The sequence below is a fragment of the Acartia tonsa genome, chromosome 2, assembly GCF_053477335.1.
Source record: "Acartia tonsa isolate MP-2025a chromosome 2, ASM5347733v1, whole genome shotgun sequence".
Lineage (NCBI taxonomy): Eukaryota > Metazoa > Arthropoda > Copepoda > Calanoida > Acartiidae > Acartia > Acartia tonsa.
Genome location: NC_137261.1, coordinates 27,855,529 through 27,877,188, shown reverse-complemented (window position 1 = coordinate 27,877,188; position 21,660 = coordinate 27,855,529). Strand labels below are relative to the sequence as shown.

Below are 21,660 nucleotides of genomic sequence, written 5' to 3'. Positions count from 1 at the left end.
ATGATTTTTCAGTATATAAGGTTCTAATCCAGCGGAAATTATTCGGTTTTGAAGCCCCTCCCCCGGTATAGGATTTAATTAATGCAATATATCCATTTGTATTTGTTATCAATTTTATGTTTAATTAATATTTAAACAATTAAAAAGTATATTTATTATCATGTAAAATATATATATAATATAAATGTGTAATGTATATAAAATATGAATATCATACGATACAGAAAACAGTCAGAGAGCTAAACATAAAAGTTTTTGTAGGGTACTAAGGTATTATATTTTATTAACAGTTTAATTTGAATCTTTAATTTTCCTGAAAAGTAAAATTGTATGATAATTCTAATAAACGTGAAATAAAAGTTTAATTGTTAACTTCTCAAATGAAAATATGCATCAAAGGCTTTAGTTATGTCTAAAATGTATACAACAAAGTTTTACATTTTTACACAACTTTTTGTTCAGCTCCCAAACTGTTTAAATATAACTGGAGGAGTTTTCAATGTTTTCTTATCTTCATAACACTAGACTTGAAAGATATCTCAGAGTTTTTCTAGATTAAATTTTATTTTACATAGATTGTTATATAAAATATAGGATCATAGAAAAAAAAAAAACGAAGTAACGGGTTTCATAATAGTTTCAAAGTAGTTTTTCGCCTATTTCTAGCTCCTTCGGGAGGCTCTAACCCTGCAGGAAATCATTAATATTTACCTAACCTAAAATAATCAAAAACTGTGAAAATACGACGAAATCTGCTACTTTGTTTTCTTTAAATGATCTAAAATATGTATTAAATTTGAAAATATTTTTAAATACTTTTTCCAAACTATTTTTGCTTGAGATTAATTTTGGAAGTTAATTAAAATCTCATATTAAATAAAATAACCTGTAAAAACCAAAGAATACCAGAGTAGCTCTGTTCCTTAGAACCAAGGTTTTCTCCATTCAAATTTTCTGATCAAAATAAAGGTATAAATAATTTAAATTATCAATAATGAAAAGAATAACGATGAAAACAAAGCTCAACTAATGAGGCAAAGAAACTAACAAGAAATAAAGCGCTAATATCAATAAAAAATATTTTTTTTATATTGCCTAGCATACAAATGCTTTATTTTATTCTTACAAATAAGACATAATTTTCCTAGGAATTACTAATTACGAACAGATAAAACATATAGGTATCAAAAATTTTATAGCAGAAATTAACTTATTCGAAATGGATATAAGACCTGTCTGATTAAGTTCGATTATAGAGTTGCTAAGTTTTAAAATTATACTTAAAGACTAGATAATATTTTATTAAAACTCATTGTAATTTGGTATACCTAAACCACAGGCATTGAACCACCATCCACCTCCACCTCTATGATCAGCACTACATCCTCCCTCGGCTCTATCCCTAAAACAAGTAGCTGTCTATAGTGCCCTAGCAAATTAGGGATAGATGTCACTACTTTTGGCCTACCTGTTCTATTGACGAAAGGAACTACCCAATTCCCAATCTCTTTTCTAGAGGGTTTCCTTCCCCCCCCCATTCCTTCCCCTCTTTCTTTTCTCTTTCCCTCTATTATGACGTCAATAGAATATGTAAGCCAAACACTGTAACATCTATCCCCATTTTCCTAGGGCACTTAACACAGCTACCTCAAACAATAAATAGAAAATCCATAAATAATCTTATTCTACTATATAAAGTATACAGCTTTTATTGATCATAGCGAAGGATTTCGCTACCGCTGAACCGATAAGGTTTTTCCTTTACCATGAACCTTTTTAACACTTTTTGTTTAATAATAAAATCTTTTTGGCTAAAGAGTAGCTGCACTACTTAAGTATAACATCGTGATAAAAACAATTCAATATGTGGAATGCTATGGTGTGAATATTAAAATTTAACATTATTTATTTGAATAACATCTGTTTCTATTTTACACAGGAACATGGACAATTTTTACATACAAAGTGGGTAGGATTTGGGTGGGGGGGTTATGGTTTTTAAAGATTTATATTAGATTTAAAATCAATTTTATAAGGGGGGATTGATTGTAAAACCCGCCCTGAAATTTGTACTGGTAAAAATTCGTTTATAATACAGAATTTTTATTCATATTGTATGTAAGGTACAAAGATTGTGAATTAAACCTATTTAGGGGGGCGTTAGAATTCCGGGAGAGATAGGCGCCCCATCCTATCTATATCGGAAAATATAAGAGATATTAATATACACTCAAAAGCACAGTTGTTCATTTATGTCATACAAGATGATTGAAATTAATTTTATAAAATAAAACCATACTTAATAAATTTTTAAAAATATATACTAGCTGCTACTCTCCTCAAAAACTTTTTTTTTGGGGGGGGGTAAATTTTTATTTTGAGGGTGTAGATACCCTTCCCCAAAGTAATTAAAAACTTTTCTGGACCTGGAAGAAGCTTTACTGTAAAGAACAACCATATTGGTTCAGCGGTTATATAGAAACTTCGCTTCAGACAAAAAAAGCTTACTACTTGTTTATTAGGATAAATGTCCCTATTTTGAAAAAGTGATTTATATTTTCTTTGAAATGGTGACAGTTTACTTGAAATTTGTAAAGCCTTTAATTTTTTCCTATTTTACAAGATTTATTTTATCTTGGATCTTTAAATCATTTAGTGGTGAGCCGGATCGGGGTGCGCCAGAGGCGCACCTCATATCGATCATTTAAATCAAAATGGCTAGCGATCAGACAACACCAAGCCGAAAAATCTTAATGTTTTTTAGCAGTGGCTGTGGCTCACCTTCGGCCCACCTCCGGATCACCTTTGGCGCACCCCGATCTGGCTCACCACTAAAATGATTTAAAGATCCAGCTAAGTATAGAATATGGATAGGCCAAACCAAAGAATTATAAACCAAAGCTATATTTTTAATGGTATTCAACTCACCCCATGCTCCCGTAACATAACTTGAATTTTAACAAAGCTTGTTGGCCGTTCACTAGATCTTTTTAGACACACTTTACAATATACTAGCTGTAACGCCCCTAACCTCTCCAAAAACAGATATAAACCTTCCCAGGACCTATGGGAAGCTTTACCGTAAAGGAAAACCATATCGTTTCAGCAGTTAGCGAGATATTTCAGTACAGACAATCAGAAAAAACAGACAAACAAACATCTTGTTACTTTATTATAAGGATTACACAAAGTTCTCTTTTCTAAATAAAGGTGCCTTGCTTAAAATATAAAATGTAAAAAAGAAATAAAAGGAAAACTACACAAATTGCAATGATAAAATTTTCATCTGTATAATGCAATTTTGCCGTAAAGGTTTTAGTTAGATTAGGAAATATATCATGAAAATCACAGACATGTGTGTTGCACAGCAAAATAAAAACAATACAAACAAGGATGGCAATATTAGAAAACGCGCAATTTTTTTCTTTTTCGTGCTTTTTTGTGATTTAATTCGACTTTTTATTTCAATTTTCTAATTGTCTGTAAACTGTAATTTCAGCTGTTTTGCAACTAGCTTTTCTGTCATTTAATTATTGGCAAAAGATTGAGCTGGAAATTTGGTCTTGATTCATCAATAATACTCAATAGAATATATAAGTTGGAAAGAATTTTAATGTTAGAGGGAGATTTAAAATCTGCATCAAATTTAAAGATTTTTCATAAAATTCGTTTTTGTATAATTCTTTATCTAAAAACGGAAATACAATTTAAGTTAGTTAATTTTGACATCCGTGATAGGTGGATTGAAAACTACCTGCCCTCTAATTGGTTGAATGATGTACGGCACTTAAGCTTCTCCAATCAGTGCGCAGATTGTTTTCAATCCACCAATCACAAATGTCAAAATAATTAACTTAAATTGTATTTCCGCTTTTAGATAAAGAATTATCAAAAAAACGAATTTTATAAAATATCCTTAAAATGTGATGCAGATTTCAAATCTCCCTGTAACATTAAAATTCTTTCCAACTTATATATCTTAATACTCAAAGCTATCCTACTTCAACAAAACTTTTGTAAAGTGCCTAAAAATGACGTCATACAATACAAATAAACATTACACAGACTAAATTACCAATGGCAGGCCAGTATACATTTTCACTAACCAATGGTAGCCTAATATGATGTCATTTTTATATGCCTTGTATAAAGCTTCTTTTGTAAAGGCTAATTTGATAAAAACAGTGAAATTTTATTTGACTAAAATTAAATTCATGGATAAAAATGTTATATCCATGACTTACTTCTGAGCACTTATTAGTTTCTTATACAAAAAAATCACGCATGAACAAAAAAGCCTAAAAACTATCCTAAATTGTAAAAAATACATTAAGAAATGATAGTGTGTTGAAAAAAAATATTTTTTCTTACAATAGAAAGAGATTTTTTTATTTTCCTTATAGAATTAGTTCAAGTTATGGCTGCCAACACAAAAATGTTAAAACCGTATTTTTGTTCTCATTTGAACAATTTTCAGAGCTGACATGAGTTTTATATCTTAAACTTTTCCTTTAAACTTACTTGACAATCGAAAACCTTTAAATCAACACATTTATTAATGTCTAGGAGTACAGCTCTTCACAAGTCATTTTTACCTGGAGGTCGATTGTGGAAAAAGCATGGCCTAATATCATTTTTTTTTTCATAAATGGAATAGTCTATACTTGTGTAAATTATGGTATCAATTCTAGATTGGCTACGTTATTCTAACTAGTTCTATGACTGATTAATCTGTTTCCAAAAATCTAGCTTTCTTTCTTTGCACTTCTTTGTACTTGTTTTTCTTGTCAAAATGATAACATGATTTAACAAATAGCTGTTTAGGCCTTCCTAAACGAAGATCCGATAATTGTGATAAAATAAGGTATAGTAAATATTACAAATCTTAAACGGCAACCATGATTATAATCAATTTCTATTTAATTTTAAGAGCTTTGCTTTAATGGATGTTGTCATCCTTATTAAATAAAATTTAACAATGTATTATTTTTTTTAGTAGTGAAGCTACTCTATAATTTGAAATGTTCATCCGTCTTTTAGAGACAAAAAAGGGGGAAACATCATTTTATCAGCTCCTATAAAAAATAGAAAACTGAAACTTCTTGTAAACATTAAATCAATATGGAGCATAATTAAGTATAAAACATCCATGGCAGCTGGACTGCTTTTAAGCCACTTATATTTTCACAACTGATTTTCTCAATGTATAATTATTTTAGTAGCAAAGCTACTCTAAATTTCGAAATGTCCGTCCATTCGTCTGTCAGTCCATCTGTTAGAAACAAAACGGGGGGGGGGGGGACATGATTTTCTCAGTTCCTGTAAAAGAAAGAAGGCTGAAAATTCGTGTAGCTATTCACATAAATATGGAGCATAATTAAATGTAACACATCCATAGCGGTCAGACTGCTCTTTTTTTTTCTTTTTTTGTGTTAACAGATAATCAGCTCTATGACTCACTTTGTCCGTTTGTCTATTTTACAATAAATTTTGTGCTTTGCTACTTATGGATGTTGTGAACCTTGTTTTTTTTTATTTAATACAAATAAATGTTCTTATTAAATAGTGTCAAAATTTAGTATTTATAAATGGATTTGTAATTAAAAACATTTAGAATGAATCTATGTCTTTATTAAACTTAAATAAGGGGGGGGGGGTGTACACTTTCACAGTAACAGTGCGCTCTGAGGCCCATATACAAGATAGAGCTCTGAATTATAATACTATGGGTCAGTCTAGAAATATTCTGCAAAACTTTTAATTTGGTGGTTTGGCGGCTGACCGCTGGTGCAATTATTCAGCTAAACTTGTTTTTTTTTTGAGGTTTGTTTTGGTTAATTATAAGAAAATATATCAACAGTAACAAAAAACTGTTGAGCTGCAAACTACCAGCCGCTTGCTGTGGCTATTAATAAATATTACAACAATTTTGCAGCTCAAAGTTTTTCGTTACTGTTGATATATTTTCTCATAATTAACTAAAACACACCCAATTAAACATGTGCCTCAAAGCTTACTATTTATGTGAAAGTGTTTCCCTTGTTTCACTAGCCAACAGAGGGCGGTTGTAAAGAGCTTTGTTTGCTAATCTATGGTTTAAAAAATTTTAATTTTAAATTAGCTTCGCTACTGTAAAGTTGTTTTCATTTAAAATGTTTTTTTTTGTGTCCAATTCATGTAGGTTTAACAGGAAGGGATAGTTCATCTGCTAAGAGGTAATAAGGGAAGATTTAGCCAACCACCCTGGATATTCTTTTCTATTTATATTATCTCATCTATTTAAGACTATTTGTTAAAACATTTTATCATTTTGACAAAAAAAAACAGTACAAAGAAGTGCAAAGAAAGAAAGCTAGATTTTTGGAAACAGATTAATCAGTTATAGAACTAGTTAGAATAACGTAGCCAATCTAGAATTGATACCATAATTTACACAAGTATAGACTATTCCATTTATGAAAAAAAAATTTGATATTAGGCCATGCTTTTTCCACAATCGACCTTCAGGTAAAAATGACTTGTGGAGAGCTGTACTCCTAGACATTATTAAATGTGTTGATTTAAAGGTTTTCGATTGTCAAGTAAGTTTAAAGGAAGAGATTAAGGTATTAATCATGTTTTAACTCTGAAAATTGCGCGTTTTAGAACAAAATTAGTATTTCATCTTCAATGTGTTAAAGTTGATGGCATTGCTAAAGTCAAAATGAAAAAAAAATTATTTTGTACTATTTAAGGAATAAAAAAACTTTTCTTTGATACACTATCAATTGTTTATGTATGTTTAACAATTTAGGATAATTTTTAGGCTTTTTCTGTTCATGCGTGATTTTTTTTGTATAAGAAACTAAGAAGTGCTCTTCTGTTAATGGTAAGTGGGTAAAATTTAATTTTTTTTAAAGGATCTGAATGTATTTCCCCTCTAAAAAAAAGTAAATATAGCTATGTAATTTAATGTTTAAAATTTCTTTTCAAAATTTGTCCTTTTGTAAAGCTAAAAAGTTTTATCAAACTTTTCAATGGAATTATTAAAGTTTATGGAAAAAATCATACACACACACACACACATACATACACACACACACACACATACACACATACATACACATATACACACCAACACAAAAACATACACTCACACATTACGGTACAAAAAATCACAAATAACAAATAAATTAAATTTTACGTACTTAAATTAAATTAAATAAAGAATAATTATTCAGTCTAGAATGGAATAAAATCCAGTGTCTCTTTATCTTTATCTTTTTTTATGTTTTACCAGAGATTAGAAAATAAGTTACCTTACTCCCCTACCTACCAAATTATGATAGACAACAATACCCCTAGAAAAGTTTCTATAAAGTTTGCACAACCTCTAACCTCTGAAGCTGGTAAAAGTGGCTGACTCAGATTATGACGTAAAAAACTTAACCAATGAGAGGCAACTATAAATTTTACCATTGTCAATTACAGTGTATACTGGCCTCTCTTTGGTTAATTTTTTTGACGTCATAATCTGAGTCAGCCACTTTTACTAGCTTCCTTACCTCTGCGTTTTTCAGTTTTTTTTTTAAAAATTTGCCAAATATTAAAAGCTGATTGTTCATGAGATTTGTAACAACTAAAATTAAATGTTGACATTAAAACTACATTAGTGATTTTAGGGCTCGGCAGCCGCGCGTCAGCCGCCTGTAAGCCTCAAGGAAATCAACAATTTTACAATTTAAAAAAAAACAGCTGGAAGCTTAAACCTTATCCCAATATGACGATCCCTTTATTACAGTCTTCAAACGGGTGTAAGTTTGATGCTTTGTCGCTGATGACGTACTGCTGCCGAGCCCTAGGTTATTTTAACAGTATAAAAAATAAAATCTTACATATCTTTGTCCATTGCTGAGAAGTGCATACCATTGGAAATTCTAAATAAAATATACATTTTCGTTAAACAAAATCATTCTATAATATATTGTACAAAATAAAATCTTTTAGATACCCATAACTACTTTTAAAAAGATCGCAAAACAAAATATTATCTCCTTAATAATAATAATAAAGTCAAAGCTTCACATTTTTAATGGAGTCTGTCCGTCTGTTGCTACATTTCCTCTATTTTAATATAAACATTTTTATATCCTCTAGAGCATTACAGACAGACAGATGTCAGTCTAAGTGAGTTATACAGTAAGTGCTTCTTTCAGAAGATTATTTTTTTTAAAATCTGATTTCCCCTAAACTTAACTTATAAACGTCAGTTTGGAATTTTGTAGCGCTGAGAAGTGTCATGTGTGACGTCATAAAAGTACGTATAACAAAGAGAGATTAAAGGAGAAGTTGGAAAGGAGGCCCCTAAAAAAGTTGTTTGAATAAAACGTATTTGAATGCCATTACACAAGACACTTACCGGCGTTTAGAATGAACATGTAAACAATTCGTCATAGAACAAAAGATGAAAGCGAATAAATCTAAATGGGTTGAAAACTTGAAACCCAGAGAGAGAGGGGACAATGGGTTGTTTATTAATAACATTTCTTATTCGTTGGCTTCACAACTTTGGGGACTTGGTTGGCTTCGTTAAGTTGAGTGTTCAAACGTTTCAACAACAAATTTTAATCTTCAGAAAGGGTAATATTGTATATCATCATTTGGGATGTACATCAATTTATCGGCCTTTGTCTTATCCCTTTAGATCCATGCTTGAAAACACTTGAGTTGTGCCTTCAAATGAGGAATGCCTTGGGAAAGATTATCTATTTGCCCCAGGCTTTTACAACTCTATTTCTTCATCTTTTAAACCAAAATAATATTATGCGTAGCAAAACAAAACGTAAGGATTCATGTGTTTTAAACTCTTATATAAAAATCTGCATTATAAAAACTTGTATTTTGTGTCATAAATAAAGACCTTACCGGCCTTTAGTGTTATAAATGAATAGAAAATATGAATGGAACACAAAAAAATCTTAACCCTTACAGATCGGAAGGGGGGGGGGGGTCACCTTGACCCCCCCCCCCCTCTAGTTTTTCAATGTCATTTTTTTTGTAGGTAAGATAGAGAGTTGTGACTTTATGACTTTTTGAGTTAAGTAATTATACGTCGGCAAGAGTTGATCTTGTAAGGATATCTGGTCTGTGTCGGTCGTGGCGTCCGGTCAAAGTCGGTTAGGTGGCACCAAAATTAGAAAAAAATACTAAATAATTCTTAATTTCTTCATTATGACTTTTGGAACACAGTAATAGTGTCTGACTTATTATGACGTAACAAAAAAAATTAGCCAATGAGAGGCCGTTATTGACCAATGGTAAAATTTATGGTGGCCTCTCATTGGCTAATTTTTTTTTGTTACGTCATAATCAGTCAGACACTATTACTGTGTTCTGACTTTTGTGTAAAAGATAGAGACCTAAATTTTTTTTGGTGAATACTGGGATATCAATGAACATCTGAGAATAGTGGTGGTATGACCCTTTGACCGCTTTCTGACCGTTTTATGACCGATTTTATGTCCTGCTTTTAATATGGACTTATATCATGTATATCGTGGCTTCTATTACAGCTAGAGACCTAAAAAATTTTGTGGTACATCCTTGAGCAATAATACACTTCCGTGAGTAGTATGGTCATGACCCTTTGACCACTCCTTGACCGATTTTTGATCGATTTTCTATTTCCTACCTGTAATTTTGCCTTTTGTATGCTGCCAGCCACAGAATTTCAAAACAGCTATAGACCAACCAAATTTTTTATGTAGTCTTTTATTGTGATTAAAAACAGATAATAATATTAATTGGCGTCTCCAATATTTCCCTTGTATCAGTGTGTATGTTAGACCCCCTCATCAAGTGCCCCTAAAGGCCTCTAGGGGGCGTAGCCACTAATATAAATATAAATAAAAAATTCTTACCTCAAGGAGTCTCCAATATTTCCCTTGTATCCATGGACCCCAAGTGTGTATGTTGGACCATTACCCACACGGAAATTGCTCCACTCCCCGACAAATGTTCGATTCTGAAAAAAAAATAAAGTTAAGATCTGAGCTAGACAGCTCAAGTTGAATAATGACCATTAAAAAACATAATTATAACTAAAAAGAAGTTACCCCAAAAAAATTTTTAAACACATAGTGATACCAACACAGGGATCTAAATGGATAAGACAATAGCCGATAAATTAATGAACCAACAAATAAAAATTCATTAAAACGTTTAAAAGCCAACGAATAAGAAACGTTATTATAAAACTTTGGGGACTTGTGTAATAAAAAAAATAATATAAAAACCAACCACATTTAGTTTAGATTTCCAATGACCTAACCAACCTCACATTTAAGATATATGTCCATAATATTTCCAATTAATAACGTTTTCCAACATCTTAAATCGCACCAATGTTATGTATTTTTTCCTTGCATTACAAATTGTGGCCATTGCATTAGTTTAAACCGAATGTTTTGGTAAAGTCCAAAAAACACAAAATTAATTTTTTGCAGTGCTGAAACAATTCTGATATTTCGAATTTTATTACAATCAGTAAGAAAAATCTAAAAATTTGTCAGATTAAAAAAGTTTAAAAAGTTAATCAGTATAAGAAATGTAATAATCAAATAATCTTCTGTACATTTATTCATTTAAGTCTGATTTCCCAGGAGAATCGTCAAAACAAATAAACATTGACATAATTATATCAAATTATTCTTCATTTGACAAGCATTATGTACAGAAACAGTGTGATAGAAATTATCTTATTTTATACACAATCGGGACAGCGGAAAGTGTCATGTGTGACGTCTCAAAAATACGTCTATTATCCAATTTTTTAGTGGTTTCCTTTCCCACTTCTCCTCTCATTTTTCCTTTTTAGACGTATTTTTATGACGTCACACATGACCCTCACCACTACACTATCCATATATAATTTTCATGGTTATGTCAACTAACATAAATATAGTGGTCACAGCTGTTTTATCTAAGACTTGTCTGTTTTCAATTGACACGTTCACATAATTTAAATCTACTATATATGGGATTAAAATATTAAGTGGCCAGGCGTAGAAAGTTTTTAGCAGTATGGCTTCGAAACCGATTAATATCCGCTGTATTAGAACCTTTACACAGACATACTGATAAATCAGGTAAAGCTTTGGGATCATATGAAGAAAATGAAGTCATTCCTAAAAAGGACAGAAATTCCCTTCCTTGGGTATAGGAAGGCTATTTACTTTCCTTTTTCTTACAAATTCTCAGTAAGGAAGGTGATTTCTGTCCACTATATTACAAATTCTCACTAAAGGAAGGTGACCTCTGTCCACCATCTTACAAATTCTTCCTAATTCTTAGAAATTCTTCCTTTTCCTCACTATTACAACTATGCTTAATAAATCTACCTTATTTACCCAAATTCTCACTTATTCTCAGAAATTCTACCTTAATTACACAAATTCTCCCTTATTCTAAGAAGACCTACCTTATTCTAGCAAATTCTTCCTTATTCTAAGAAAATCTACCTTATTCCCTCAAATTCTTCCTTATTCTAAGAAATACTTCCTAATTCTATGAAAATCTACCTTATTATAAGACATTCTTCCTTATTCTAAGAAAATCTACCTTATTCTAAGACATTCTTCCTTATTCTAAGAAATTCTTAGTTATTTTAATAAGATCTACCTTATTCTAAGAAATACTTCCTAATTCTATAAAAATCTACCTTATTATAAGACATTCTTCCTTATTCTAAGAAAATCTACCTTATTCTAAGACATTCTTCCTTATTCTAAGAAAATCTACCTTATTCTAAGACATTCTTCCTTATTCTAAGAAATTCTTAGTTATTCTAATAAGATCTACCTTATTCTAAGAAATACTTCCTAATTCTATGAAAATCTACCTTATTATAAGACATTCTTCCTTATTCTAAGAAAATCTACCTTATTCTAAGACATTCTTCCTTATTCTAAGAAAATCTACCTTATTCTAAGACATTCTTCCTTATTCTAAGAAATTCTTAGTTATTCTAATAAGATCTACCTTATTCTATGACATACTTCCTAATTCTATGAAAATCTACCTTATTATAAGACATTCTTCCTTATTTTAATAAGATCTACCTTATTCTAAGAAATACTTCCTAATTCTATGAAAATCTACCTTATTCTAAGACATTCTTCCTTATTCTAAGAAAATCTACCTTATTCTAAGACATTCTTCCTTATTCTAAGAAATACTTCCTATTTCTAAGAAAATCTACCTTATTCTAAGACATTCTTCCTTATTCTAAGAAAATCTACCTTATTCTAAGACATTCTTCCTTTTCCTTACTAATTCTTTCTTATTTTCAGATAACCTAGCTTATTCTATGAAGTTCTTCCTTAATTCCCCTAATTCTTCCTTTTTCTCAGATAATTTTTCTAATTTATATTGGGATATCATAACTGAAATAGAGGTATAGAGAATATATAAATTCTGCCTTTTCACCTTCCTTATTCTCTCAAAATCTTGGTTTTTCTCACATATATTTCCTTATGTTTATTGGGATATCAGAACAATATGTAAAGGATAAGTTTGGGTTGTATCTTTTGACCTGAAATATTTGTTTGTAATTTAGAGGTGGAATGTTTATAAAGTACATTTTAATAGGAGAAACCCCAGTCTGTAAAACAAATATGAAATTATCTTAAGAAATAATAGTACATTCAGTATTTTTTTGGTTGTATCTTTTGACATTTAGTGTTTATGTTTTTATTCATAAAATTATTGATAATATTAACATAATTTTACTGAGAAATAAACCTTATAATAACAGGATAGCAGAAAATAAGAACAGGAGTCTTTATAATCCTTCACTAGCCAACACATACAAATATTAGACCAAGACCAAAAAAGTAATAATTTCAAAACAAAAATATATTGTATATTTTACTGATATTTTCTTCAATAACTATATGTAATTATCAATCCTTTTATAAAAGTAACAGGATGTTTGTCTGGGCTCCCAAGAGAAATTGCTTAAAGAAAAAGTTCCTACCCTACCCATCAGAAAAAAATTAATTTCCTTGTCAAAAATAAAATACCAGGCTTAGAGTCAGACATTTTTATTTGATTAATTACCCTAAGTGTCCATGGAAGCCTCTAGTGGCGTAGCTGCTAGTCTCAACCAATGTAATGTTTTTTTTTCACATTCCTATTTATGTGGTACAAACTCTATAGAAGGTTGGCAACTTATTTTTTTCGCCGGAAATGATTGAATTCAAACAGCTGATAATTATGAAATCAATTCAAGGGCGTACATTGAAGTTTTACTACTTAACCAAAAGGGGGGGAAAAGTTTAATAAATAGACAATAGAAAAAAAATAAATAAAAAGTAGTAATTAATTAATTAAACTTGGAAATTAAAATCATTTTACCGGTCATTATCTTATCCCTTAGATCTTGAAGACTGGTTTTCACATATTATCCACCCCATAAACTGCATACGGAAGCAAAGGTTTTCTATAATTAGGGTCGTTCCGTCCATGTGTTAGCTTTTTTCGTTTATTTAGACATTCAAAACATGCGGATTTTTTACAAGTTTTTGTATGAAACTAGCGGCTGCGTCCCTAGCCTTTGGTGGCTTTGTATTTCAATGGGTAGAAAAGAGCAGAATAGACTAAAACCATCCCTAGACTTAAATTAAAATAAAAAAGTTGCCTAAAACCATCCTGTACCTATGTAAAGGTTCTCTACAATGGAGAATCTAATCGGTTCAGCGGTTAGCAATATCCTTCTTTACTTTATATAATTGGAATAGCGGCTGCGCCCCTGGCATCTAGTAGACTCTTTCTGTTGAGGGGTAAGGAGGTAGAAGAAAAATAGCCTAAAACCATCCCGTTACCTATGGGAAGGTTCTCTACAATGGAGAACCTAATCGGTTCAGCGGTTAGCAAGATCCTTTGTTACAGACCAAAAAAAGCTTACTACTTTATATAATACTAGCGGCTACGCCCCTAGAAGCCTCTAGGGGCACTGCACTGGTAGGAGAAGGAAAAGTCGACCTCATCCTATTTTAAATTTGAGTTTCCAAAGAGTTATAAAAATAATTTTTTGGGGGGAGAGGGAGGTTAGGACACCCTCTCGAAAAATAGTTTAAAACCTTCCCAGGACCTATAAGAAGCTTCACTGTAAAGGAGAACAATATCGGTTCAGCGGTTAGCGAGATCCTTTGGGACAGACAACAAACGCTTACTACTTTATATAATAGGACTAGCGGCTAGAGGCCTATAGGGACACGTAATTTTTTTTCTCTTATCAATCTATTTTAAAATCAGCTATTTACCAAAAATTTTTTTTTTCCCTGATAGATTGTGTTAGTTATGTTTTTTTCCCGGGATTTATGAGAAGCTACCCTGTTAAGGAGAACCCGATCGGTTCAGCGGTTTGCAAGATCCTTCGGTACAAACTTACAAACACAGAGACATCCTGTTACTTTATTATAAGGATTTATTTATATATGTAACATGGGTTATTTTTTAACATTTTATTAATGGAAGACAATTGTTTCACTATTAAACAGATCATCGGTTCCAATTAAAATGTATAAAAAGAGTTACATCTTTATATAATAGGATAATTATCCTATTCATCATACTTTGGGAATAATGATTCCTAGGACAACAAGGTACAATATCATATGCAAGGCATCTCTCTAATCAAATCCTAATAAAAAAGTACATATATATAAACAGTATCCTGTATTTAACAGTTTAAACATTTTTACAGTAACACATTTATAGTCGGATTATTTAGTTCTGACACTCTAAAGTTTTAATGTTCTTCTTTCCCGCCGTTTTAGAGCTTCAGTTTTATGGATGTTGTCATCCTTTTTAAAGACCAATTTCTGGTTCTCCTTTGCATAAATTGGGGAAGGTACCCCCACTCTCCCAAGAGAAATTACTTAGAGAAAGAGGGTACAATGGGCTGTTTAATAATAGTCCCCAAAGTTTTATTATAATGATTCTTATTCGTTGGCTTATTACCTTGTGGAATATAGTGAATTTTGATTCTTTGATTTTTTTGTGTTCAAACGTTTCAACCACAAATTTTTAAGGAGTAATTTTGTGTATCATCATTGGGTTGTACATCAATTTAACGGCCATTGTATTATCCCTTTACATCCCTGGAAAAATCAGAGAAGAAACAACTTTAAAATCAAATTAACCAGCATAAAAACTAAAGGCATTAATAGTTAAAGTATGTAGAATGCCTTGGCCCCAAACAGTCACAACTCATTACCAATCCCATTTAGGACTTCTCCGACAAAGGTTTTGCAATCAAAATGGTGGTTGTGTGATGGGTGTTAGTGTTACTTAACCTAATACCTCGGGTGTTTGGGCAGTTATTTTGGTTTGTTGGACCTGGCGTTTGAGTTAATTGATAATACCCAGGGATCTAATGGGATAAGATAATGGCTAATAAAATTATGTAAATCTCAATGTTAAAACACAAAATTACCCCTTCTGTAGATTACAATTACAAACATTTGGACACTCAACTTAATACACCAACCAATTAAAATTTATTAAAAGTCCTCACAGTTGTTAAGCCAACTAATAAGAAAATGTTATTGTAAATATTTTTGGACTTGTGTAATTAACAGCCCAATGTCCCCTTTCTCTCTCTCTCTCTCTGCAAACACCAATATTCTCTGTTTATGTAATACTTTTTGAACCACGGTAGCGCGTACATCCCCAATGATGATGCACAAAATTATCCCTTCTATAGATTAAAATTAGTGGTTGAAACGTCTGAACACTTAATTAACCAACCAATAAAAATTCACTCAAGTGCGTAAAGTTGTATAAACTTACAAATAATAAAACATTATAATAAAACTTTGGGGACTAGTGTAATAAACAGACCATTGTCCCCTCTCTCCCTGAAATAATAAAAATATAAACAAAATTAAACATGGATGACAGCATCCATAAAAGTGAAGCTCTAAAACAGTAGGACTTACGGACACTAACACATGTATAGTGTCAGAACTGAATAATCAGAATATAAAAAAGGAGTCAAAGCAAAATTGTGAGTAAATTTGTTGGAAAAACTTCTTGATAGAGGATAATGTTTATGGACATATTTAATTTTTTTGGACTTGATTATAGAGTAGCTTTACTTATAATATTGTTGTCCCAGGAATCACCAACAAATTATAACAATCGGATTATTAGATCACATAAAAATTTGTTGTTAAAAAAGTAAAGAACCAACATGTTTAAAATGGACGTACGGACATTCTGGTAATGATTATAGAGTTGCTACGCTTTCTTAATCATACCTAACTACTAAAGGAATCACCATGAAATCGACAGGATAATTCTAACATGCCTAATTAATGAAAAAAGCTATCTCTCTCAGACGTACGGACGGACGGACGGACCAACTCTAATTAGAGAAAAGCTTCGCTTTTTAAAAAGAATGACAATATCCATAAAAATGAAGCTCTGAAATCAGAAGGACCTCATTGTTATAGGAATCATCATGCCAAGTTTAAAATTGATAAAACAATTTTAACTGTTTAAATTAACGAAAAAAGCTTACTGTTACATACAGACGGACCAACCCTAATCATAGAAAACCTTTGCTTCGACTACTTTGAAGTCTCAGGGATCTAAAGGGATAAGATTATGTGTTCAATTTTTTAACTATAAGTTAAGTCAGTATTTAAATTATGTATCGTACAGACTTTAAGGTTAAAGAAAACATTCACATTTTTAAAAGAAAATATACAATTTAACATTAGCGATTGGGTGGGGTGGGGGAGGGTAGATAGATAGATAAATAATATGCTATTTTTTGTACAGTTTACATGATTTGTAATTTACATAATTCTAATCTTACGTAACTCCAGTCTTGTATATTTTAATGTTTTTATGTGCAATCTTAGTTCGTTATCGATAAATAATTGCATAATTTTACACATTGCTATCGTGTTGTATAAAGAAAAATGATGATCACTGTTCAAAAAGTTTAATTTAAATATTTCTGGAGAGAACAACAAAAACTTTCTTTATACCCCAAATAGTACAAATTCATAGTACGCCCTTGCATCCATTACATAATTATCAGCTGATTTATAGACAGACTGAAAATTAAGTTGCCAACCATTTGAGGGGGGGGGGGGTTGTACTTTTCATTATATACAAATATCTGACTCTCTGCCTGGGTTTTTATTTTATTATTGTAAAGAAAATTTTTTTTTTTTTGGGGGGGAGGGATGATTTTCCATTTTGGTCTAATATTTGTATCAGTTGGCAAGTAGAACAGATTATTGATACAGCTAGTGTGTTTTACAGACTGGGGTTTCTCCTATTAAAATGTACTTTATAAACATTCCACCTCTAAAGTACAAACAAATATTTCAGGTCAAAAGATACAACCCAAACTTATCCTTTACATATTGTTCTGATATCCCAATAAACATAAGGAAATATATGTGAGAAAAACCAAGATTTTGAGAGAATAAGGAAGGTGAAAAGGCAGAAATTATATATTCTCTATGCCTCTATTTCAGTTATGATATCCCAATATAAATTAGAAAAATTATCTGAGTAAAAGGAAGAATTAGGGGAATTAAGGAAGAACTTCATAGAATAAGCTAGGTTATCTGAAAATAAGAAAGAATTAGTAAGGAAAAGGAAGAATGTCTTAGAATAAGGTAGATTTTCTTAGAATAAGGAAGAATGTCTTAGAATAAGGTAGATTTTCTTAGAAATAGGAAGTATTTCTTAGAATAAGGAAGAATGTCTTAGAATAAGGTAGATTTTCTTAGAATAAGGAAGAATGTCTTATAATAAGGTAGATTTTCATAGAATTAGGAAGTATTTCTTAGAATAAGGTAGATCTTATTAGAATAACTAAGAATTTCTTAGAATAAGGAAGAATGTCTTAGAATAAGGTAGATTTTCTTAGAATAAGGAAGAATGTCTTAGAATAAGGTAGATTTTCTTAGAATAAGGAAGAATGTCTTATAATAAGGTAGATTTTTATAGAATTAGGAAGTATTTCTTAGAATAAGGTAGATCTTATTAGAATAACTAAGAATTTCTTAGAATAAGGAAGAATGTCTTAGAATAAGGTAGATTTTCTTAGAATAAGGAAGAATGTCTTATAATAAGGTAGATTTTCATAGAATTAGGAAGAATTTCTTAGAATAAGGAAGAATGTCTTAGAATAAGGTAGATTTTCTTAGAATAAGGAAGAATGTCTTAGAATAAGGTAGATTTTCTTAGAATAAGGAAGAATTTCTTAGAATAAGGTAGGTTATCTGAGAATAAGGGAGAATTTGTAAGGACAAGGAAGAATTTCTTAGAATAAGGTAAATTATCTGAGAATAAGGAAGCACATGGAGGTATTGGGTTAATTTTCTTAGAATTAGGAAGAATAAGTGAGATTTAGGAAGGTGATTTTTATCCTCTTTTTCAGATATGTAAGAAAAAGGAGAGTGATTTTTGTCCATATTTGAGATATCTGAGAAAATGGAAGATGATTTCTGTCCTTTTTGGAAGGGAATTTCTGTCCTTTTTAGGAATGACTTCATTTCCTTCATATGATCCAAGCTTTGTATTACAGACAAATTTCCACGAATATTAAAATGAAAATTATTAGGTTATTAACTGATTAGTTAGCTTGGGCAGCAATAAACAGATATAAATCAGGGATATAAAGGGATAAGACAGTGGCCGTGGTCGATAAATTGATGTACATCCTCAATGATGAAACATAAAATTACTCTCAACTTATTAACTAACCAATCAAAATTCACTAAAGTCCCCAATTTGGTGAGCCAACGAATAAGAAAATGTTAATTTAAAACTTTCAAAACTAGTGTAATAAAAAGCCCATTGCCTCCCCCCTCTCTGGGTAGAAATAAAAGAATATTACACTGAATAATTTTATTAAAATTTGATAATATTATTCTCTGCTTATATATTGTATAAGTTAACACGATTATGAGTGTCATATTTACTTGACTGTTTTCCTTCTAATATCATACACATGCATATCCAGTTTTGATTATAGATTATATATATATTTATATTTATATCTAATAAAAAAAACAAATAAATAGTACCTCCCAATCCATAATCTCAACTCTAAGTGTTGTCTGTCCACTTGAAGTAAGCTGGTTCAATTTCTTTAATCCAATCCAAAACTCTCTAAACAAAACAAAAATAGTAATGGTGCTTGCTTACATGTGAAGACCGGAGCACCGAAAACCCCCCCCCCCCCCCCGCTTAGTTTTGACAAAAATCAAAAATAAGGGGGGGGGGTAGTTTTTTAACCCCCCGCTTAGTTTTGACAAAAATAAAAAATAAGGGGGGGGGTAGTTTTTAACCCCCCCCCTTACTTTTGAAGAAAATCAAAAATAAAGGGGGGGGGTAGTTTTTTCACTGTACAACACGCCAGAAAGTTGAGTGAGGTAAATCAAGTAAATCCAGTATACCAGAGGGGAAACCTTATTACAGGGATATTTATGTTTTGGGGCATAATTTCCTTATTTATTGACTGATTTTAGTAATTGATGTATCCCTGAACAGAAAATAAGGAGGAGGGGGGCCAGTAAAAGGTTTTAATTTTGCGCAAAATTAAAACCTTTTACTAAAATCAGTCAATAAATAAGGAAATTATGCCCCAAAACATGAATATCCCTGTAATAAGGTTTCCCCTCTGGTATACTGGATTTTCTTGATTTACCTCACTCAACTTTCTGGCGTGTTGCACAGTGAAAAAACTACCCCCCCCTTATTTTTGATTTTCTTCAAAATTAAGGGGGGGGGTTAAGTCTTTGCCTTGCTGAGCACTTTTCCTCCTTGCCGTTTTCCAGACATTAAAAAACTACCCCCCCCTTATTTTTAATTTTTGGCAAAACTAAGCGGGGGGGGGGGGGGTTTTCGGTGCTCCAGTCTACCACATGTAAGCAAGTACCATAGTAATTTACTTAGATAAGGCAGTAAGTTTCAATTTTTTATAAATTGCTTCTGTGCATATTTTAGTCTTTATTACGCTTGCACCCATAGAAAAAGAAAATACAATCCTTTTATTCTGGAAAGAAATATCTTGTCCTCATATAAAAGTAACAGGATCTGTGTCTGTCTGTGCGTTCCGAAGGATCTAGCTATCTGCTGAACCTTTAGGTTAAGATAGGTCTAGCAACGGTTTATATCTGTTTTTGAAAAGGGTACCTCCACCCACCCAAAACAAATCATCCCTAACACCCCCAACCATTTTTTGCATCACCACATCCGTCCCTCTAGTGGTGTTGTGCCTAGCATTTTGATAAGGAGAACACGATCCCGCAAACACAGCGTTTTGAACATTTGTAACACCCAAGAAAACTTTTTAAAAGCGAAGCTTATCTATAATAAGGGTCGGTCCGTCCGTGATTCCGTCCGCCCGGAACGGATAGCTTTTTTTGTTGTTGTTAATTTAGGCATGTTAGAATTGCCCTATCAATTTCAAACTTTGCATGGTGATTCCTATTGTAGTTAGGTACGATTTAGAAAGCACAGCAACTCTATAATCATTAGCAGAATGTCTGTACGTCCATTTTAAACATGTTGATTTTTACTTTTTTAACAACAATAATAAAAAAAACTGTCAGTAGAGGTATTCAAACGGCAAAAATAAGATTCAGATATTACATGCGGCTAAATAAAACTATTTTTTAGCCTAGATTGTATCACTTTATTAGAAAAAAACATTAGTAAATATAAAAACAAAATTTTGAATTTCCTAATATTAAATATCCAATACAAATTTGGTTTATTTGTAAGTACATGCATAAAATATTCATATTTTTAGCTGCTAGGCTACTCTATATACATAGTCCAACCAACTAAGCATGGATTCTACCAGGAAAAAAACATCGATCCGGATATTATTCTCTAAAGTACCCATAGGCTATTTTAACTTTACTATGCCATACCAATTTTGAAAAAAAATTCAATATCTCAATTCTGAGATCTAGTGATATCTGATAAAATTGTGAGGACAATGGCTATTTTTAAAGTGTCCGTAGGGCCCAATTGTGGCTTCTAGAATGTGATTGGTCGGAAGAACTCTGTTTTTTTTCTATGTACAAGAAATAAAAGAAAAAGATGATTTATAAATTTTTTGCGTGCTAAAAATGCTATCGATCGCTTTGAAGCCATCACACTCTAACTACTAAGTTAAGAGAGTTAAATATACTTTATTTTCTCGTTGCATAACTCTAAAAAATGAATATCTAACTAAAGAGAAGGAAGTTAAAATAAAAGAAATTTAAACCAATAATATATACATTCTACAATTTTACATCAAGAAAATTTCAAAGGTTTTAAAATCTAAGTATAAAAATGATATTATTCTATTTGTGGATAGGGTTAAAAATTTCGATTTTGGGGTTAATTCGAGTTTGGGATGTGGGTAAAATACCCCCACACAAATACAATTTTGTAGAATGGGAAGGTAATTACACCCCCCGTGTGTGAGGCATTGGATGTTATATCACCCCTCAATGGTAGCCTATTGCATCACCGACTACTAGTGACTACGCGTCTAGCCTCTATGTGCTGTGATCTAAACGGGAAGACAAAAGTATTGTTTAATATACAAAAAATATCTTGCATAACCAAAACACACACACCTAGCTA

The 21,660-nt window shown here is 31.4% G+C and overlaps 1 protein-coding gene across 2 annotated transcripts in view; it reads right to left on the bottom strand.

Moving 5' to 3' along the window:
• Positions 1–139: 139 nt before the first annotated feature.
• The window catches only part of LOC145308519 (uncharacterized), a 41,589-nt gene continuing 20,068 nt past the window's right edge, over positions 140–21,660 (bottom strand). For both annotated transcript variants that reach the window (XM_080150274.1, XM_080150275.1), the window contains exons 10-15: positions 19,101–19,185; positions 9,900–10,003; positions 7,875–7,916; positions 1,329–1,402; positions 887–954; positions 140–550 (exon numbers count right to left, since the gene is read on the bottom strand). In XM_080150274.1, the coding sequence (XP_080006400.1) occupies positions 497–550; positions 887–954; positions 1,329–1,402; positions 7,875–7,916; positions 9,900–10,003; positions 19,101–19,185 (427 nt within the window). In that variant the 3' untranslated portion in view covers positions 140–496. The remainder of the gene's footprint in view (positions 551–886; positions 955–1,328; positions 1,403–7,874; positions 7,917–9,899; positions 10,004–19,100; positions 19,186–21,660) is intronic.